Raw genomic sequence first — 21,593 nt, 5'->3', positions numbered from 1 at the left:
GGATGAGCGCGACTCAGCCGCATGTGACAGGAGTTAGTCATGGTTCTGAGAGCAGGCTGGTAGGTGAGCGGAGACCATGGTGATGAGAGCGACAGAAGCATCTTTCCAGAGCAGACGCCCAGTGGCAGTGAGTTCCGCTGTCTAACGGGGCCTTGGGAAGAAGTATTTCATCTGACAAAATTGCTGCCTTTGGTTTCAGTGCACACTGCCTTGCTTGTGCGGTGTGACAAGACTCGCAGGCTCCGCTCTCTCCCGTGCTGCGCGTTAGGTGGTTTCCCTTCCTCAGGGACCATCTCAGGCTTTCATCTGCCTGGCCTCTTGCTCCCTGCATTCCTCTCTGCAATCAAGACACGGGAGCTGGGGCTGAGCCGGGCAGCAGCTGGCAAGGTGAGCCAGGGAGCCCTGGATTTGGCAGACACAATCCTAGCCTGCCTGGGGACCTGGCGTCTGAGCTGCACACAGACAGTGGGAAAGTAAAAGGAAGATTTTCCCTCCGTGGGGAATGAGCCAGGACAGGCCTGCCCTGTTCTGCTGCTCCTCACTGCTCCAGCCGCCCTTGGATCACTGGCCCATTGGCCCCCAAAGCCGAATGAATCTGGGGAGCAGCACTGGCCCGTGCTACTGCCTTGTGCACACTGGCTGCCCCAAGCAGTCCTGGGCGCAGGCCAGCCTGCTGCACTCAGGACGGGTGCCCACCACTAGGGAGCAGCTCTTCCAGCAGCCAGGCTCACACGAGCCGGGGGGGCTGTGCCGAGGAAGGCCCAGGGGGAGGTGGCAGCTCTGGGAGGCACTACACCCGAGTGAGAAGGCAGCAGAGGGATACGCTGACTCCCAGCGAGGACAGGAACGGGCCAGCCAGCACTGCAAGGCATGTGGCGAGCTGAGCCCTGGGAGCCAGGCGTCTCAGGTGCCAGTGAGACCCGCACTTCAGAGCTGTGACCACCCATGACTCGCTCGCGGAGGTGGAGGCGGATCAGGTTCAGGCTAGCAGGACTGGAAAGCAACAAGGCACAACAGCGAACTCCGCTCGTGTCACAGTGATTGTGGGAAACGCCCGGGCTGGCCCCAACTGGCCCAGGGCTTCCCAACATGGGATGCCTCCTGCAGCGCGAACTGGCCTTGAACACCCTCTTGCACGCAGCAGCGGCCACCCTCTAATGCACAGCAGGAGCGGCCTGCGGGTAAAGGGGCCGTTACAGGCCCAGGCCCTGCTGGGGAATCCAGTCGTGCATGCCCGGAATCCGAGCAAGGGCAGGGGCAGCGCTTTAGAGCTGCCAAGGCAGAGGCTAAAGGGGCGGTGGAGAGATGTGTGAAAGCCACTGATCCGGATGTTCTGAGGTGATGGGCACCTTGCAGGCAAACTGGGCCTGGACACAGGCCCGCAGGGAGCCCGCGTGCTACCCTGAAGGACAACACCAGTGGCCCGAGGTGAGCAGCATGCAGAGCGGGGTAGCCCAGTGCCTGGAGGGACCAGGCTGGCCTAGGGAAGCTGCGCGGGGAGTGGACTGGGTGCTGAGAAGGGGCTAACAGCCACTGCCCACAGCTGATGACATCCTGCCTCCTGCCTGGCGTGGGTGCTGAGGAATGCCCCCACCACCTGGGAAAGGCTCCCGCTGGCTGCACAACGCCCAGCACCGGGGGCTCCAGGGACTCTCTCCCGGGTGCTGGACGGGCTGGGAATACCTGCAGGTGCTGTCCCCTGGCAGGCGAAGGGAGCAGCGACACGGCTGAGTGAGGCCGGCAGAGGGAAGGAGCTTTCCCACTGCTCGTCCGGGACAGGCCTGTGGAAGGGAGCCCAGCGAGAGGCGAGGTGCAGGCCAGGTGTTGGGGAACATCTGCATTCGGCTCCACGGGGCGTGGGCTGGCCGCAGAGCGGAGGCAGAGTAGGAGGCATTTTGATCATTTTTCTCCTGTACACGCTGCCCTTCCCTGTCTGAGTGGAACTGGGGCTCCGCTTACAGCCATCCGTGGATAAAGCAAAGCGCTCGCATGAAGATTGGCGGTGCCATCCAGATAGAAATGCAGCAGCCTTAGCAGAGGGCGGGATTGACTGACATGCAAAGCAGGACTCACTTTTTGTGGCCATTTGAGCTGAGGATGAAGAACGGCTTTATGAACCTCTGGAACTGGACAGTCAGTCCATCAGGCTCACCCTGCAATGCAGCCTAAGCAGAGGCAGAACTAAGTTCAAATCCCACAAGGGAATGGGCTGTCTCGCAGTGGGGTAAGGATTTGGCAAAACCTTTCAGAAACCCCGTGTTGAGGTCAGGCGAGGATACAGCCTGCCTGCGTATTGGAGCATGAAGAGCAGCAACGGAGCATGCTGCTAAATGGACTGTGAATGATACACCCTTATTCTTTAGAAACGGCACACTCACTAATACGGATTGAACAGAGGCTGGCTTGGAATCAGGATCCTTAACCACGTCCCACAGTGAAAATCTTTTCCATTTTAAATGGTAACGTTTCCTAGCTCGCTGTCGGTGCCTCTGCAGAGAGTGAGTCTTGGTCCTGTCAGAGCCCCAGTGCCCGGCCTGGGAGAGGCTGCGACGGTGGGTCTGGTTGGGGCACTTCCTTGTGCAGCTCGAGGGATAGTCCGGAGACACAGCTAAGCATCTGACGTTCCTCTGAGGAAGGGGAGCAAAGCCAAGCAGCACCGTTGGCTCAGCCATGCCCAGGTGAAACCAGAATCCTTGCTGTGTCGTGTCGGACCTTCACAACCTTCAGCCTGGCAGGGAATGGTGGGGAAGCGGGCACTGGAGCTGCACTGCCGCTGCGGGGGACCAGCATCTATCCAAGCGCAGGCTCGCTCGCTTGCTTATTCGCCAAAGCAACTGCACTCAATGCTGCAGCTTGTGGCAAATGGGGCTGCGTCTGGAGCACACCAACGAGAGAACACGCCCCAGGCCACAGCGTGGAAGAAGACTCTCTCTGGCATCTGGAAGGAGTTGCTGCGTCACTGGTCTGCGATATGGCTGAGAGAGCACCGCAGGCAGGTGAAGAATCCGGCAAGCGTCACGCAAAGCTCTGAGGCGTGGCTCCTCCACAGGAGCCCTCAACTCCAGGAGGCTGGCAGCCGAGTCACTCTTCTGGTGCCGGAGACGTCTCCTGAGGCTGCCCCTAGCCTGTTCCAGAGGCAGCTGTTGTCTTGGGCATGCGCCTGGAAAGCGAGGGAAGGTTGAACGGCGTGTAGGGTCATTCACCACAAAAGACCTTTCGACACCTTCTGTCCTGCAGTCTGAAGTTCCTTGCCCACTGGCACTGCAGGGGTGGTCTCCGTCTTGTGTCAGGGGCGAGATCTGGCGTGATGCCCTAACGGCCGGCAGGGACAGGAAGAACTTTACTTTCGGAGCTGCACGTTGGCGTATAGACCGAAGGTCAGATTTCATCTTCGGGCACTTCTTCACCAGAAGGCAGCTCAGTCAAGAGTGCCCATGGAAGGGCTATGGAGTGAGAATGCCCATTGGGGGTTTTGCATTTATCAGAAAGCTCAGCCTTTCTGACAGAGTGCGTGTGAACCTGCGACTCTCTGCCGTTCATTTGCTGCCAACTGCTTTTACGAGTCAGTCACTGAACCATGGAAAAATAACAATCCCAGCACCTCCGGAAAGCTGTCTCACGGACAGACCTTTGTAAAGACTTGGGGGGCAGTAAGAGGGGCCCACGGGGAGAACCTGTGTTGGAAATGACCACGTCCTACGGCAGAATTAAGGGACTTTCCATGCCATCAAATATAAAAATAAGCGTCTTTGAGCTAGAGAGCAGCAAACCACAGAGAAGCAGAGGATAATGGATCCTAGAGTTAAACTTTCTCCTGTGAAACCTTCGGATCTATTGGTTTAGCTTCTTCAGATCCAGGACTGGACAAAGACTCCATCTTTCATTGACAGTAGGAAACTGCAGGAGTAGAACTCCCCATTTCTTAGATTTACTGGAAACTGCGACTACTTTCCCCCTTCATAGAGCACTGATTGTTATACTTATCACTGAGTGGTAAGAGGGGTCCTGACTGGAGCGCTTGGTTTGGAGGGAGGTTCTCAAACTGTATAGTACAGCTGTGTGTTACCGTGTGCAAAACCTATCTGTCCATGCCGATCTTTGCGTGAAGATGGCATAACCATCTCCAGGTGTCAGGGCAACAGCAGTCAGGCTTTCATACACTGCTGAGAAGCAGAGGGTGCGGTTGCTATTGGTAGCGTTGTCTGCCTTTGTGGAACCATTGAGACGCAGAGTGCTGTGGATAACATTGCCTTCAGATATCTGGAGGCAGCTGAAGAATTCTTCTCTCGAAAGAGACCAGAGAAGTAGCCGTTGCTTTTGTTTCATTCTTTTCCTCCGATACTTCATCCAACGTAGAGCTAAAAAGTCCATCCCTTTTGAATGGAAGAGCATCGCCTCTGGCCTTGCTAGGTGGGGCAGAGTGGATGAGCAAGTCGTGCTTGTCTTGCTGCTGCAGCTATCAACACTGACGATGCATCAGTGACACCAAAGGGAGCGCTCATCAATCTGTTCTTCCTTAATAGGGGGAGTTACTCGCCTACAATGCCTGTCAGTGGGCTCGCAGTAAACGCGAGAACTCTTGTGCTACCGGCACTAGCTCGCACTAGGATCGCAAAGTTACCATATTACAAGCCAATTAAAACCCAGCTTGAAAGGCAGCTTCAGAACTTAATTTCATTTACAAGGCTGACACCTGCAATAGAGGTTTACACAAAGACCTGGCCTGGATGGGCCGCTCCGTTCCACACCCTAAGGACATACAAAGCCCAGCACCCGGTACTCAAGAGTAGGTAGAACCTTCTCTGTCAGCTGCATTGAGCATGGATGCTCTGACAAGTTTTTCCCCATTTTTTCCTTCTCTTTCCCTTCCCATCCCCCCCTTTCTCTGCTGTTTATTTTGCAACCTGGACCCCTTCACTCCAGAAGCTTGAGGGGGCAGCCGCGTTAGTCTGTGCAGGGTAAGGCCGCTAGCTGGCCCCGGGTATTCAGGAAACGAGGAGCGCTCTCCATCTCTGTTAGAAACGTGAGGCACTTTGCTAAGAGAATCCCACCCCGGAGCAGGTTCACGTCCACACATGGTCAGTGGCTGGATGGACCGCTTGTATCACCCCAGCCTCAGAATGTGCTCAAAGCTGGGTGGGCGGGTAGGGAGGGGGACATGAGCTCTCCAAGAGGCATCCCCAGCAGAAGGCTGCACTGTACCTGAGCAGGACTAGGCAGAACATGCCAAGAGACTGAGGGCAGCTGAGAAGCTGCTCCCTCCGGACAGCTGGAGGGCTCAGAAATCATGCTCAGGCTCAGAAGGATGAGGCTGTAGGACGGAGACTAAACTTCGTAGGAAGCTCATGTGGCTGCGGATGGAGCTAAGGCACCACGGCAAGAATGAGCCGATGGCCATGGCCACCTGCTGGGAGTTGTCGGCCGGGGCTGAGACAGGCCTGCGGGACGCGCACGTCGCAGGCAGATGGGGATGTTGGGCTCGGACGAAACAGCAGCCAAACCTTCTCCCGTAAGCCAAGGGGGCTGTGCAGTGGCAACATCCGCCGACGCTCGCGTCCTCACTGTGAGCGTGCGGGAGGGGTCAAAGCATGGGCTGAAGCTCTGCTCAGTGGGACGCTGACCAGGGGCCCCACTCCAAGCACAGATGATCACCTTGGTGCTTTCCAGTCTCGCCAGGCTTGCAATGCCTGGGAGTGTGCAGTGTGGGGGAGGGAAGGGGCAAAACGAAAGCCGAGCTCAGAGCCCTCCCTGTGGCGCCTGCCTCGGTCTGGAAAGTCTGAGGAAAGTCTGGAAGCAGCAGGCCACGCGAGAATGCTCTGGACACTGACACTGTGCAACACCAGCCACAGTGCCGGCAGGAAAACATGGCCACGTGGCGTGAACTCTGACTCAGGAGCGCCCCCCTTGCTGGCCATGCAGACATGGAGCGAGAGTCCTTCTGCCTCACCTCAGGCAACACCCAGCTCCCTCCAGTCAGGGGCCTCCTGGCTTGAGGGGCCTTAAACTGGCTCTTTCGGCAGAGCAGAGACGGGGGTTCTACTGAGCCGACAGCTGGTTAGAGACGGGGGCGTGGAGCATCTCTGGCCTGCGGCCACGGGCCGTGTGCCAGGCTGGGAAGGAAGGGGGCTGGAGAGACCTTAGGTGCTGCCCCTGGGGTTCTGGCCCAGCCTGGCTGGATACAGGGATGAGGACGCAGCCTGAAAGACTCAGCAACCAGCAGAAAACGAGAAGTCAAATCCAGTGCAAGTTTGTGCAGAACTTTGCTGGTGCTCTGGACCAGCCTCCGCACAGGGGCAGCGCACAGCTGGTGGGCAGGACGCCAACTTATGCTGCTGGTGGGAGACAGCGGGACAGACAGACACAGCAGGGCCACAACTGGAACACAGGGGGGCATGCACTCCGGGGACAGCCGTGGGGCAGGCCCCTGGGACACACCACAAATGAAACCTTCCCTCCGGCCACCTGCTGGCCAGTCCCATTCAGCTCATCCTTGGGACTGTCCTCATTTCACTGCCGTGCACTCAGTGCCGGTGAAACGTGAACTTCCTGCCGCCTGGGCCTGCCAGGGAGCCACACTGACCTGAGCAGCCGTGTGCTTCGCAGTGGAGCAGCGGTCAGCACCAGGGTTGGCCGGGCCTTCGGGACGAGGTTCCCCTGTGCCTGCTCCATGCAGCCACGGCTCACTGAGGGTGCCTGCAGGGGACCAGCCGTCCAGGGGACCTTCACTCAAGGGAACCTGCCCAGCCCACCCATGGCTCTCACCACCCAGCAGAGGCTCTCACGCCTAGAAAAAGGATTTCCTTTCCGTAGCAGAAAGAGGGGAAAATGCTGCATCCCTCCTCTCACCACCACCTCACGCCCAGGCAGGGATCCACGGCCACCCAATGGGAAGACAGCCTCGTGGAGCTCTGAGCGCTTCCAGGGCTGGCGAAGGGGACATGGCCCCTTTCAGGGAGCTTTTGGGAGCGGTGCAGGAGGGGGATGCCAGCGGGGGGAGGCAGGGGGACACCGCCAGCTAATTTAGTCTCTGCCGTTTCCAGAAACCTTTCACGTGGGAATGCTGGATTTAAAACTTGCAGTGACCTGGAATCTCCCGGCTGGAAGTCTCCTGGGAGCAGGGTTTGGAGTAGGAAGGCTCTCTCCAGCCGTCGTTTGCACCATGTCAGAGCCAGGGGGAATTGCCTGTTTCCTCCCAGAAATCAGCGGCACAAAACAGCACAGCACAGGACACAGACATGCTACTGGGGCACAAGAGGGCAGGGGGGTCGGCTGAAGCTCACACTACACAGCAAGTTCCACCCCTCTCCCACCTCCCAGGGGCTGTGGGAGGAGGCAGCAGCGTGGCTGGCACGTGGCACAGGGAGCACGACATGGGTTTGCTATGAGATGGGAGCATGCTGACTTACACAGCTCGCCCACCCTCCGCAGGCCTGGGGCGGTTCTAGACAGAGCAGCGCGGACATGCAGATGGGAGAGCAGGAAGAGAGGCAATGAGAGAGAATGTTAGCATCTGTCCGGGCGCAATAACAACATGGAGAATGGTCACACTTCACCCCACCGTCCCAGAGCCCTGGGACTCCCAGAAACCCAGGCTGGACCCAGGGGCTGGCTCCTCATGGCCCTCCCTCGCAGGGGCTCCCTCCGCGGGGCAGCAGGTACCAGCAGGCGTGGGAGTTGTGCGGAGGAGCTAAAGCCATGGGCTGGGGGGGTTTCTCCCCACGTCACAGAAACGCGCCGAGGTCTAGGACAGCAAAGCACTCTGAACAGTGCACCGGGCGCCTGGCGGCTCCCTCCCAGCCGTCTGTCGGGCACAGGCCTGGCTCCATGCGGTTTGCTGCACCCCCCGGGCTGGGCACCAGCTCTCTCTGCTTGGTGCCTGTCCAGGAGTCTCAGCGTCTGGGGCCTGCAGGGGGTATGGCAGAGGTTGGGACGCTCTGCCGGGGGTTGACGTTTACTGCGGCGCTGCAGAGCAGAGGGGCTGAGTGTGGTTCTCGGGAGATGTTAAAAGGGATCCAGACGACTGGTACCAAAAGGATTCTGGGAGTCAGGTCAGATCAATTCAGTATTCACTGAGTTCGCATTCCTGCATTTACTGGAGAAAATGGGACATTCATGGTCAATGAAGCCAACAGCCAAAGCCTGCGACAGTCGGACAGGGGTGTTCCTAGAGGGAAGGAGGAGGGAAGGGGCAGGGGAGGAGAGTTTGGGGGGTGGGAGAGAGGGGAACAAGAGCGGGCAAAGAACACAGGTGTGGGGGAGGGCGTTCTACAGAGTCAGAGTGAGCGGTCAGTCTGGCTCAAGCAGAAATCTGCTGCGTGCTTTGATTCTGGACGGGTGTGAGCGCAGTCCCTAGAACTAACGCCACTGGAGCGCCACTGGGCCCTTGCGAGACAGGGACAGACCCAGGGTCTCTGGGCAGGGATGTGTGGTTGACTCCCTTCCTGAGAACCCGCCACACATTGTTGATTTTCCTACCCACTCAGGGATGCAAAGAGTTTCCCTTCAGAGAATAAGTTTGAGTTCCTGTCTGGCTCCCCAAGAGCTGCTGGGCCAGGAGAGCTGTCCAGTCCCATCCCAGCTGGAATCCTGCCTCTGTTTCACCCCTCAAAGAACTCCTAGCCCTTCCCATTGGATAGTCCAAAGCGAAGTCCCTCCCCCATGGACCTGAGAGGACAGGAGCCCTGCTTTAGGACACAGGTCACCAAAGAGAACCTCTGTGGCGCCCTGAATGACATTTCCAGACTCCTCCTTGGTTCCCGAAGTTTTGCTCGCTGTATCGAGGCTTTCGTCAATATCACCTGCTGCTACTGGTGCTACAAACACCAGGGCTTAGACTGGGATTAATTAAAAGGCTCTAAAAGGCAAGAGGCTGCAGTCACAATGGAGCCAAGTGCCAAAGACCGTTGTGTTGAACACACAACTCTCCTGTCTGCATCGCACTCCAAGGGGAGAGACGAGCAATTTCATCGGGTGCATTGTTTCAGGCAGAACTGTCTTCTGCCGAATGAGACAGGGAGGGAAAGGCTCTGGCTAGCGCTCAATACAGCACCCAAAAGTCAGGCTCAAGCGAGGTTTGTGCAGGTGGAGGCTAATTAAGCTCCAGGGCAACCCCAAATCAATGCGCCAATACATCTGCCTGGCTACCGAGCACTGCCCCAGGCCTCCCCCCGGAATGTCCCTGGGTTTTATCGGGGGGCTGGAGGCCTCTCAGCTGGGTGCACAGGAACGGCTTGGCTATGCTTGCTGGAATGAAGCAGAAGAGCAAGTGGACTTCCCAGCTCCTTTTGAAAAGGGCCCCTCCCAGCCTGGGAACGCAAGAGGCCTGGCCATGACTTGACTTCTTCAGCTTAACCTCAGAGTGTGACCGCGGAACAGTCGCACGTCAAGCGAAAGCCACCCTGCCACGGCTGTGCTGCCTCGTCAGTCTGCGAGCGGTGAAAGGGGGCCAAACTCGTACCTCAGTCGAACCCATGGAGATATCAAAGCTGCACTAGGAACAGGAGACCTAAGGAACACCCACGGTAACCATGACTGCTACCGCCCCAGCTGGGCTGCCTTTGGGGGTGAAGAGAATTTGGGTCTAAGCCATAAGCACCTCACTGCTCCCAGATCTTCCACAGGAGCCCCCAACTCGCCTCTCGAAGGCTCAGCCTCTACGGCAGGGACAGGACCTTTCTTCTGCTCACCGAGTCTGCCACCCCGGGACCCTCATATGCTTATGGGAACATGGTGGGACCCCAACAGACCCCTCTCAGCTGGCTTGCAGGGAGCTCTCTCTAGCGGCTACTTGGACCTTCCGCCCGGCCCGTCTAGTGACCACAGGCTCATCTAGAAGTGGGAAATCCCTCGCTGTGACCCTCCCTTCCAGGCTCTCTCCCTGCACCTCGGGGCTCACTCAGGGCTGGACTCACATGGAGGGGAAGGCTGAAGCCCTGCGCTTCTTGGCCACCGTGCCTGAGCGCATCTCTGTGGGAGTTTCCTGCCCACGTGCCGGGACACGCTGGAACAACTCACTCCTAAGTGGTAACCCAGTGGGCACAACGGAGCCGAAGCCCAGGTCTGCTCTTCTACTCACTCCGAGGGATGCGCATGAGCTGTGATTAGTACGTTAGTGATCAGATGAGGTGAAGCCAGCTGTGCTTGCTGTGATATGAACACATGCTGAGACTGATTACCCACAATGCCCCTGTCTCCTTGTAGGCAATGCAGATCAACGTTGAAAAGCCACAAGCCCACCCATTCTCCCTGGGAGGGGAGTCTCCGATTGGTGCGTCTGCTCAGGGTCAAAGAACCAATTTCTCTGCAGGGAGACCACCCCACAAATCACGAGTTCTTCTTCGACTAACCCGGGGACACAGCCCGCGCTCCCTGCCAGCCGGGCTCGCCGCTGTGTCCCAGCGGAACTGGTACGCTCTGCCGCTGCTGGCAGTGCCAGGGCCAGAGGGGAAACCTACACGACCGAGACAGGAACGCCACGGCCTCCGCCTCATTGAAAACCCCTGCCCACGGTGACGTGCGGTAGGGGCCAACGGGAGACAGCACACCAGCGCCCAGCAAGTTTGCAGGTAAGAAGAGTTTCAACATCTGCACCTAGGGACGGCTCCCTTCACGGCCTCCCACAGTCTAGCGCTGGCTTTCTGGGCAATGCCCGACTGCTTGGATCCCTCTGGCCCCCACCAGGGGATATGTCTATGCTGCACGTAGACACCCACAGCTGGCCGGTCCTGGCTGTCTTGGAGGCGGGACTCAGGGAGCCTGCCAGGTGGCAGGGTCCCAGACCTGAGCCTGTAGCCCCATCTAGCAGCACCTTAAACAGCCCCAAGCCGGCTGGCGCGGGCAGCCCCGGGAGTCCAACTGCAATGTAGCTCTGTGGTGATCGCACCCAAGCGGCCCGGCCTCTCCACGTTGCCAGCACGGGGCGCTCCTGAGGCCTCTCCCGATGACCTCGCTGCTCCCACAGGGGCTGCTGCTGGAAACGGTGACAAGAGGATTCCCTGTTGCGTTCCCTCCCTCTGGGGCACCTGGCCTTGGCCACTGTCAGAGACAGGACCCTGGGCTGGATGGACCGTTAGTCTGACCCCGCCTGGCCGCTCTGATGTCCTGCTGCAAGGACAGGGCCTGTGGGACCCATGCTGCCTCCCGGGTGTCAGCTGGAGTTCTGCCCCATTTCCAGCGGGGCAGGATCCAGCCGGAGGCGAGGAGATGTGAGCATGACTGACAGGGTGGAACGGTCCTCGGAGCAAATGCACCTGCTCCACCACCACAACCTCCCTCCGGGTACAGCCTGACCACAGGCATTCCCCACGTGCTCCGGCTGGGCAGCCACCCTGTCCGGGGGGACAGGGACACGCAGATTTGTTCCCTCAATACTGAGTTCTCTGTTCTACTTCTCCCTATTCCCAGCTGGAGGAGAAGGGGGCACCTTCCTGAGGGATTAGAGGGGATTTTAGCTTCTCACTTCACCTACTTCTGGCACTCCTGCCGGACTGCCGCACTGGATCAGACCCTGAGCCAGGAGGGCCAGACGCAGGTGTGCTGTTGGTACCTCCACACCACGGGACCCCGCTAGGAAGGGCCTGAGAACAGGGATCTAATTCCATTTTTGTCTTGGCCCCTGCCAAACCTGAGCCTCTCCACCAGCTCTCCAGGGTTTGTCCTGGATGTGGGACGACACTTCGGGCCTTTTTTGGGCAGAGTTTGGACACAAGAAGGAGCCCAGGAGCCTACAAGGAAACAGGGGTTGTCACTGCAGTGGCGGAAAGCTCACACCAGAAACGTTACACCATTTGACTGCAACAGAATTAATTGATGAGTTTATATAGAAAGAGGAAGCTTTACCCTAGGAGCTAAATGTCTAAAGGGCTTATTTTTCTTCTCTCTCTCTTTCAGATCTGTAGAAATACAAAGCAGTTGTGGGTGTCCAGAACAGCACCTGAAAAACTCACTTTTGCATCTAAAAATTTGTTTCAAATGACACGTCAGGCACGTTCTGTTGTTGGTTTGGCACAAGAACCAGAGCCCTGCGCAGAGCCCCCTCTGGCCTGGATCCTCAGCTGAACGAGCTGGTGCTTAACACTGAAACGGCGTCAACACTGCTGAACCGCCCTGGCTGGAGTCCAACTCTCGGCCATAGACAGGCCTGGGGTCCAGGAGCCAGCAGGGGTGGGAGGCTAGGTCCAGGGTTCACTCCCCCCAGTGAGAACTGGCACGGGCTGCATGGCCACGGCCAGAGCCACGCGACACAAGGACATCGCACGAGAATGCCATTTGAAACAGACGCTTTAATGCTGCACATTTAACAGCGAGACTGGGCCTGGCAGGCCTTGCTTGCAGCTTCTGGGGCTAGGCTGTCAGTCTCCAGCTGCTGTGGTACAGCTCGCTGCCACTCACTAGCACTGCCCACGCAGGCGCTCACGTGACTGCGCGTCACACAGGGATTGCACAGCTGGCCCTCCCCTGGAGTCACTGTGCAGCAGCTCACGGGGCCCAGGCGCCCGCACACGGTAACTCAGACACAGCTAGTTCGTGGGACTGGGGGTTTCTCACTGCCCAGAACACTGGAGGTGGGGACCTGCCGCTGGGAGTTGAATGTGGCCGCAGCTAACTTTATACTGGGCTTATTAACCTCCAGGGGCTTCTTGCAATTGCCAACGTGGCTCATGAAAACTTGGGTGCCACGCATGCCAGTGAGACCCCACTTGCCACGCTGCTCTGCCAGGAGTGTCTGCCAGGCCGTGTGCTGTGTCTGGGGACAGGGAGATGCTGCCGTCGTGCCACGATTATCCAGAACCTTTCTCTGTGACTAGCGTGCACAAGCTCAGGCCGGGAGAAGAGAAGGAACGGCCTCGCCACTGACGGCCCGGACTCTGGCCGTGCGTGTCTGTTGACCTCTTTTCCAGGCGCTCTCGTCATACGCCCCCTGCAGGAGACGGTCCTGAGAGCAGACAGAGAACCCAGCTTCTGCCTTGCAGCCCTGCGGCTCCCCGCTAGGGACGCTGCACAACGTGCCAAGGCCTGATCTCCAGGAATTAACGCACCCAGGGCACTGCCCGGTCTGCTCCCTCCACCCTTCTTCCGGCTCCACCAGCTCTTGTCCCACAAGAATCTCTGGCAAGAGCAGTGAGGTGGTTTCTGGGAGCATGGGGAGATTCTTGGGCAGCAGCCTGAGCGTGGCGTGGCCCAGTGAAGCAATGATGTGGGACAGGCTTTGGCAGCAGCATCTTCAAACTCCGTCTGCGACACAGCAGGGTCCAAAGGCAGCTTCTGGCAGCAGCAGCAGGGCTCCGGGTGGCCTCTGGCAGGTGGGAGCTCGCTGTGTGTCAGCCACCAGCAGCAGCAAAGGGCTGTTCCGGGGGCAGCGGCAGCAGACGTAGCTGGTCCTGCGTCTTGTGCCGTCCATCACAGGGGCTGCCGGGGGAGCATGGGGCCGTTTTCTTCCACAAGTCAAGCGCAGGGACTGCAGAGCAGGGCGCACGCTGCTGTGGGCTGCGTCTGCACAGTCAATCGCTCTGTGCCGAGGACTTGACGAGCGGAGGCGAGGTTAGCGCCGCGGAGGCGAGCCCCTGCCACCTCTCGCATGCCCTGCGGACGGGGAAGCACTTCCAGCACTTGGACTCTCGCCAAAGGCTCTGCCTTTCAGAGGAGAGGCCCCAACACCATGAGAAGCGAACACGTAACTTTCCCAAGGCCCCAGCGGAGCAGCACTCCGCGAGCACTCGGGGCCCCGCGGGGGAAGCGCAGATGGCAGGCATGTGTCTATCAGCGCCTGGGGGCTGCAGAGAGGCTCCGTCCCTCAGGGAGCATGGAGGCTGTTCCGCTGGCTCGGGGTATGCGAGTGGCCTGGCGTCTCTCAGGGCTGCGGAGGACAGAGGGCGGCTGATGTACCTTGGAGCCCAGGACAGGCGGAAGGGGGAAGAGGCACTGGGCAGGTGCAAAGCCTTCAGCACAGAGGCTGCAGGTTTTAGCCCAGCCTGAGTCTGAGCTAGAAATCCAGGCCGGGGCCCATGGTGTGGAGGTGAGCAGAGCAGCCGCACAGGGAGGCTACGGGCAGCCAGGGAGCAGGGTCTGAGGGCAGCAGGCATAACTCAGGGAATGGGGCTGACATTGCTAAGGGGCCTTGAGAGAAGAGGCAGGGTTAGGCAGGCTGGGGTTAGAGGGAAGCGGTGTGGGGCGGGGCAGGCTGGGGTTAGAAGGAAGCCGTGTGGGGCGGGGCAGGCTGGAGTTAGAGGGAAGCGGTGTGGGGCGGGGCAGGCTGAGGTTAGAGGGAAGCGGTGTGGGGCGGGGCAGGCTGGGGTTAGAGGGAAGCGGTGTGGGGCGGGGCAGGCTGGGGTTAGAGGGAAGCCGTTTGGGGCGGGGCAGGATGGAGTTAGAGGGAAGCGGTGTGGGGCGGGGCAGGCTGGGGTTAGAGGGAAGCGGTGTGGGGCGGAGCAGGATGGAGTTAGAGGGAAGCGGTGTGGGGCGGAGCAGGCTGGAGTTAGAGGGAAGCGGTGTGGGGCGGAGCAGGCTGGGGTTAGAGGGAAGCGGTGTGGGGCGGAGCAGGCTGGAGTTAGAGGGAAGCAGTGTGGGGCGGGGAAGGCTGGGGTTAGAGGGAAGCCGTGTGGGGCGGGGCAGGCTGAGGTTAGAGGGAAGCGGTGTGGGGCGGAGCAGGCTGGAGTTAGAGGGAAGCGGTGTGGGGCGGAGCAGGCTGGGGTTAGAGGGAAGCGGTGTGGGGCGGAGCAGGCTGGAGTTAGAGGGAAGCAGTGTGGGGCGGGGCAGGCTGGGGTTAGAGGGAAGCGGTGTGGGGCGGGGCAGGCTGGAGTTAGAGGGAAGCGGTGTGGGGCGGGGCAGGCTGGGGTTAGAGGGAAGCGGTGTGGGGCAAGGCAGGCTGGGGATAGAGGGAAGCGGTGTGGGGCGGGGCAGGCTGGGGTTAGAGGGAAGCAGTGTGGGGCGGGGCAGGCTGGGGTTAGAGGGAAGCAGTGTGGGGCAAGGCAGGCTGGGGTTAGAGGGAAGCGGTGTGGGGCAAGGCAGGCTGGGGTTAGAGGGAAGCGGTGTGGGGCAAGGCAGGCTGGGGTTAGAGGGAAGCGGTGTGGGGCAAGGCAGGCTGGGATTAGAGGGAAGCGGTGTGGGGCAAGGCAGGCTGGGGTTAGAGGGAAGCGGTGTGGGGCGGGGCAGGCTGGGGTTAGAGGGAAGCGGTGTGGGGCGGAGCAGGCTGGGGTTAGAGGGAAGCGGTGTGGGGCAAGGCAGGCTGGGGTTAGAGGGAAGCGGTGTGGGGCAAGGCAGGCTGGGGTTAGAGGGAAGCGGTGTGGGGCGGGGCAGGCTGGGGTTAGAGGGAAGCGGTGTGGGGCGGAGCAGGCTGGGGTTAGAGGGAAGCGGTGTGGGGCGGGGCAGGCTGGGGTTAGAGGGAAGCGGTGTGGGGCGGGGCAGGCTGGGGTAAGAGGGAAGCGGTGTGGGGCGGGGCAGGCTGGGGTTAGAGGGAAGCGGTGTGGGGCGGGGCAGGCTGGGGTAAGAGGGAAACGGTGTGGGGTGGGTCAAGTTGGGGTTAGAGGGAAGCGGTGTGGGGCGGGGCAGGCTGAGGTTAGAGGGAAGCAGTGTGGGGCGGGGCAGGCTGGGGTTAGAGGGAAGCAGTGTGGGGCGGGGCAGGCTGGGGTTAGAGGGAAGCAGTGTGGGGCGGGGCAGGCTGGAGCTGGCGTCTCCTGAGGCGGGTGAAGAATGGGGAGAGGCTGACGCCTCTGGGGAGCACGCAAGTCACTGATGAGTGGGCAAGAGCCAGTGTCCCCCGGGCACCGTGGGGATGGAGGGTTGAAAGTAGCTGGAGCTAAGACAGACGCTCCCTGGGTCTGGGGGCCCCTCACCCGTATCTCGGGGGGCTGCCGTCCGTGTCCGCACTCCCAAGCTGAAGGTTCCGGCTTGACCGGGAGCCCCGGGGCCAGTGTCCCGCTAAGATCCCCCCCGTGGGCCGGGTGACTTTTGTCTGGTACCGTGTTGAGGTCGTGGGCGCTTGCTCGGACGGGTGGCCCTGTGGCACCCACCTTATAAACCTCTCCCTTTGCTGCCACGTCACCTTCCCTTCCCTCGCCCCATCTGCTCTCTGGTGCCCTCCACCTCTCCCCCTCCTCTGCTGTCCTGGCTCCTGCCCGTCTCGCTGCCCTCAGCCCTCCTGGGACCTGCCCCCCCGCACCAGCCCTTCTCTCCCCCCTGTGCCCACCCCCTCCTCTAGTCCCACTCTGATCATCTGTAGCTACACCTCCGCATCCCCTTTCCTAACACCCCTCTCTACCCACCTGCCCTGCCTCTCTCCTCTGGTGCCCGTCCCTCCCCCACACCTGTCTGCCCTTTTGCTTCACCCCCACAATCCCCTGGCACCTGCACTTTCCTGGTGCCTACCCTCTTCCCTCACTGCCCCTGCCCTCCTTGTTATCTTCCTCTCTGGGGCCCACCCCATCACCACCCTCTGCCCCAGTTCTCCTCATGCCCATCTGTGTTCTCTCACATGACTTGCTCCATCCCCTGCCTTCCTCATGTCCACTTCCCCTTTCAATCCCTCTTCTCCAGCCACCCACTCTTCCCCTCTCCCCTTCCTCCCTCTTGACCCCATTGTCCCTCCCCGCTCCTCTCCCAGCATCACCCTGTTCCCTCCCCTCTCCACCACCACTGACACCTTCCCTCTCTTCCCCCCTCCTGCACTTTTCCTCATTGTCTCCTCTTGGCCCCTTGACATTTGTCTCTCCTCCACCCTGCCCCTTGCTGCCTCCCCCTTCCTTCTCCTGCCTTGCCCCCTCCCCTCAGCACAAGCCCCTTCCTCTCTCACCCCCCTTCCTCTTAGTTCTCCTCCTACCCTCACCTTCTACTTTCAATGTGGAAAGCTGTTTGCGGGGGCTGGAACTGGGGCTGTGGTGCTATTTCTAGTACCTCGGTCCCAGCCCCAGCTGCTCCTGGGCGGGACCGTGAGCCAAGACTGGAGCAAAGGCCAACTGTGGTGCTATTTTTAATACTGCAGTCCTGGCCCCAGAAGCCTCTGCAGCCCCGGCCACAGCTTCTCCTGGGGTGGGACTGCATGCCAGGACTGGAGCAGAGGCCGCCCACAGTGCTATTTTTAGTACTGTGGTCCCGGTCCTTGCAGGACCATGGAACTAAAAATAGCACCGAAGGTGGCCCCGGTTCCAGGTGGAGTAAAGCAGCAGCTGCACGAGGCCCGTTCCAGCTGGGGCAGTCTCACTGGAACAGCCTCACCTCACACATCCCGGCTCCAGGCGGAGCAAAAGGGCAGCCGCCTGCCACCAGGAACCCACCAGGCCACCATTTGCCAATGCTGCCACCGCTCACCTTCCATTCCAGCAGGAAGGTGAAGGGCAAGTGCTGCTGCATGGCTCTTAAAAGGACATGGGCGAACCTGAAGTATTTAGTGCACAGCTGCACAGGTGCACAGCTTAGAGGGAACACTGCTGGAGGGGGAAACCCTGGGGCATGCAGGCAGCTGTGTGGGTGCCACAGCGGGGCCCTGAGTCAGCGCCGGTCTCAAAGGCTCAGGGTGGTGATGGGAGAGCAGGGCTGTGCTGTAGGGAGGCACATGGGGGGCTGTGTACTGGTGTTGGGGAGACCTGTGTCACTGAGGGTGGACATTGACAGCTGTGATGGAAAACTGAGTCAATTCCAAGTCATGTAGCACTTCTCCTGCCAACTTCAGCTCCTCCAGTCTCTCAGCAGTGGCAACGGCAAACGGGATCCATTTGCATTTCGTTACAGAGGCCGTGTACGGGGCTCCTGGGGCCTGTTCAAAGGCTGCTGCATCCCACCTCAGAGGTGGCTTCCTTGCACTGCTGGGTGAGCAGTCCCTAGGTACTTTGCCTGAGTGAGTCTTTGGGGCGAAAGGCACTCACGAAACGTAAATTATTATAAACCGTTCAGAAGAAAGCACGTCAAAGAGAAACCCACAACCAAATACAGCAATTCAACAACAGAATCAAGACACAAAAAGAAGCAACGTGAAACAACAGAAAGGCAATCCGAAGGGACAAGGAGACAGTAAGAAAGGTCCGTGTTTGGGGGAAGGGATAGGGAAGCCCCCGAAACCAAACATGACAATCTGTCTCGGCTTTTCTCTCCTCTATGCAGCTGAGGAATCCCGACATCTTGGAATGTTCCTCAAAATGCATCTGGTGATTATGCTGCATATTTATAGGCCACTTTTGCTGATGAGTTTCCCTATCTTCCTGGGGTGCCTAAACTCTGCACCAATGCCCTCCCCTGACCAGCATAAGTCTTACCGTGCTGCGACCACAGGTGACTTCTTCCCGGGATCTAAAGGAGGCCCGGTGGGTTCCTCCCCCAGTGAACGTGTATCCTTATTCAGCTGCTGTAACCGGGAACTGAGCTCACTGATCACAGTTGGTTTGTCATCATCAGCCCCGTGGACGGGCCTGCTCTCCATGGGGTCCCCCCATAGCTTGGACCTTCTCTGAAAGAGGTAGCGTGGCCGACCAACACTGGCGGAAGCCAGAGTAGCCGCATGTTGCTGGGAGATGAGCTCACTGTCTGAAGACTGCTTCAAAAGTGGGTCCCTGAAAGTAACCGGCCCCTTGCTGAGCTGGGACTTGAGTTTTGGCTTTGGAGGCACTGGTGGCTTCTCGAGTATAAAAGTTTGTCCATCCGCAAAGGAAGTGTACGTGTCAGTAGGCTCCCCGCTCTCAGAGGACAATGTAGACATACTGGAGACCGTAGAGATGGTGCTTGTGGTCTCCAGGTGATGGTCACTAGAACTTCTGGTGTCCACCTCTTCTACTCCTGAGTCTGCAGCAGACTCGGGGGCTGCGGGGGCATCAGAGGGCTTCCCTGAGGGTGTTCCACCAGTGGTAGAAGGTGCTACTGCTGCCGCTGGTATGGATGGCGTGCTAGGCTTAGCCAGTTGGCTGATTGGTGTGCCCGGGGTGGTGACGAGTACCCCGTTTGCAAACTCATCTGGTGGAGGCACCAGCCCGATCTTGGCCAGCTCCTCTCTGGTCTCTTCATCACTTGAGGACAGCTGAGCTGGCGGGAGCGTGACTGTGTAGGGCTCCACTTCCTCCTCTGAACTCCCTTGTCCGAGTGTCTTGTCAGATGCTGGACTAACCGGAGACTTTCCCACAGGGCTGGGCTCAGTCTCCGCTTTGGGCAGCTCTGCCGGCTCCGTGCTTTCTTCAGGAACATCTGGCTTCTCCTCTTTCATCTCGAGTCCTAGTTCCTCTTGGCCATTACTTGTTGCATGGACCATGATGAGGCCGGCTGTCTTCTGCTGCGATGTGTCCACTATGCTAATGATCAGAGATTTCTTGTCTTCTGTCTTTTTCTCTTCTTTCCCAGGAGTTTCCGCTCGGGTCTCAGTCTCTTTTCTCAGGGTTGTTGGAGTCCCCCAGTGGCTTTTCGTTGGGGCCAAAGTCCCAGGACCTGCTCCAGCTGCCCCTTTGGCTCCAGGCGAATAGACAGGTGACACTAAGCCCTCTAGATCCCCCCTTTCTGGTTCTTTGGTTTGGATATCCACAAACAGGGGCGCTGCTCTGTCGGAGTCTGGGCTGTGGATGGGGGTGGGCGACCTGGAGGGGACTTGAGAGGACAGGGCCCGCTCCCTTGCGGCCAGCGCCAGCGCCAGTGGTGAGTTTGGATCCAGGGGCTTGCCCGTGAGGGGGTGGATGAAGGTGGAGGACGAGCTGCTAATTAATGGCTTTAAAGCTGAGACAGGCGAAGGCAGCAGCACGTCTCGGCTGCCCAGCAGCCGCTCATCGATAGAGCGGGACTGCTGCAGCGACGGTATGTCGATGCTGGGGGGGCTTCCCTCGATAGCCCCGACCGAGAGGAAGACAGTGGATTTCCGCCGCTCGTCCAGGCGCCGCTCTCGGTCCTTCATGACGCCCGCGATGGCCGTGGCGAAGGGGATGCTGGAGGGCTCGACCTGAGCAAGGCCCGCGTGGTGGGAATACTCGAGGCCGCTCATGCGATGGCTCCGGCGGGTGGGAGAGGGCTCCCGTGTGAAGCCTCCGGTGATGGACAAAGCGGCTCGTTCCTGAGCATCCTCCACTTGCAGCTGCTTCACTAGCGGGCTCTTCTTCCTCTGGGGCTTGGTGGGAGCAAAGAGGCTGACATTGAACTGGCCCATGTTGGCGTACGGGTTGTCAATCATGCGCCCCTTCCGTTTCAGCTTCTCCGGGGGGGTGGCGGAAGGGCCCGGCCGGGGGATCTCCGTTGGCTCGACAGGAAGATGAGAGGAGTCCTGCAGGATTATCATGGACCGGGCTCTCTTCTGCCTTTCGGGATACGGGACAGAAGGCCTGGCCTGGTCATACAGCTCAGCTGCACTGATAACCTGGGGGAGACCATGGAGCTTGGCCTCCAGGCCTGGCTTAAAGCTCGACCGGATGGTGTCATAAACTCTTCCTGGAGGTGGAGGTGGGGAGAAGGACGGGGGAGGGCCTGTGTCAAAATAATATGGAGATGGAGGAGGGGGCGGAGCCGTCTGAGGTGGGGGTGGGATTCCGTGCCCTTCCCTGACGGTGTCTTGCATGGACGTGCTCCGAGGAAATTTCCCATCCATCAAAGAAGCAGCGAGTTTCTCATCTTCCCCTGGAAAATGAGAAGAACAGCAGCGTGAGAATCCCAGTGCGAAGGGAGAGGGGCCCTGCCGAGAACTCAGTCTGCCTGGGCACTGCAAGGTGACGGTTGGGCCCCTGGGGACGTTTCCACCTCCCACTGAATTTCAACTTTCCAAGCACCGCTCCTCCTCCTCGTGCTGCACGACTCGCCAGCGGCACTGCGGCTTGCGCCCTGGTCGGACGAGACAGGTGTGAGCGAGCACCGGGCAGCTCTCAAGCCACATGCAGAGATGCTGTAATTAGTCCTCAGCTCCCAGTGTGCATGGGAGGTTCGCTGGGGCAGAGGAGGGGCGTGGCCTGCTGGAACGTACACCTCTCCTTAGCGGCTGGCTGCTGCACTTCCTGTCCGCCCCCTCCCCCGGGAGGCAATTACACAGATGTGCTAGAGGGAATCTCAGCTCTGCGCTGGCCAGCCGGTGCCGCCCCAGGGAGAAAGGCCTCTCTCCGCGACCCTGGGAATGCAGCAGGACTGTAGTCAGGCCAGGGTACCGCTCACTGGCAGGGCACCAGCCCGGGGCTGGCCGAGGTGGTCTTGGGGACAATAAGGGTGTGTCTAGACTACATGGCTCCGTCGATGGAGCCATGTAAATTACTTTATTCGGCATAGTCAAAGAAGTGGGGATTTAAATAATTAAAATAAACATGGCCGCCGCACCGTGCCAACGATCAGCTGATCCGGCCCAGCGCGGCAGTCTAGATGCGGATCTGTTGGCTGGGAAAGCCTTTGCCAACCGATCCTGTAAACCTCGTTTCATGAGGCATAAGGGAGCGGTCGACAAAGCTCCCCAGCTGACAGATCCGCGTCTAGACTGCCGCGCTGGGCCGGATCAGCTGATCGTCTGCCTGTGAATCTGGCCCCTCCTCCCCCAACCTGCCTTACCCCCTACTCCTCACTCGCCATCCCTGGCTCTGAGCCTCGCCATGGGAGCCACGCGCGAGTGAGCCGTGGGCAGGAGGGAGGCGCCACGGCACCTGTTCCCGTCGCACCTGTTTCTT

General features: G+C 59.6%; 1 protein-coding gene across 3 annotated transcripts in view; it reads right to left on the bottom strand.

Moving 5' to 3' along the window:
- Positions 1 to 21,593, bottom strand: part of SHANK3 (SH3 and multiple ankyrin repeat domains 3) — a 780,355-nt gene that overhangs the window by 13,726 nt on the left and 745,036 nt on the right. For all 3 annotated transcript variants that reach the window (XM_075914851.2, XM_089777650.1, XM_075914857.2), the window contains one exon: positions 18,243 to 20,568. In XM_075914851.2, the coding sequence (XP_075770966.2) occupies positions 18,243 to 20,568 (2,326 nt within the window). The remainder of the gene's footprint in view (positions 1 to 18,242; positions 20,569 to 21,593) is intronic.

This window comes from Pelodiscus sinensis, chromosome 1 (assembly GCF_052426305.1).
Source record: "Pelodiscus sinensis isolate ZL-2025 chromosome 1, ASM5242630v1, whole genome shotgun sequence".
NCBI lineage: Eukaryota > Metazoa > Chordata > Testudines > Trionychidae > Pelodiscus > Pelodiscus sinensis.
Note: the sequence above shows the minus strand (reverse complement) of the source record. Positions and strands in the feature narration are given on the sequence as shown.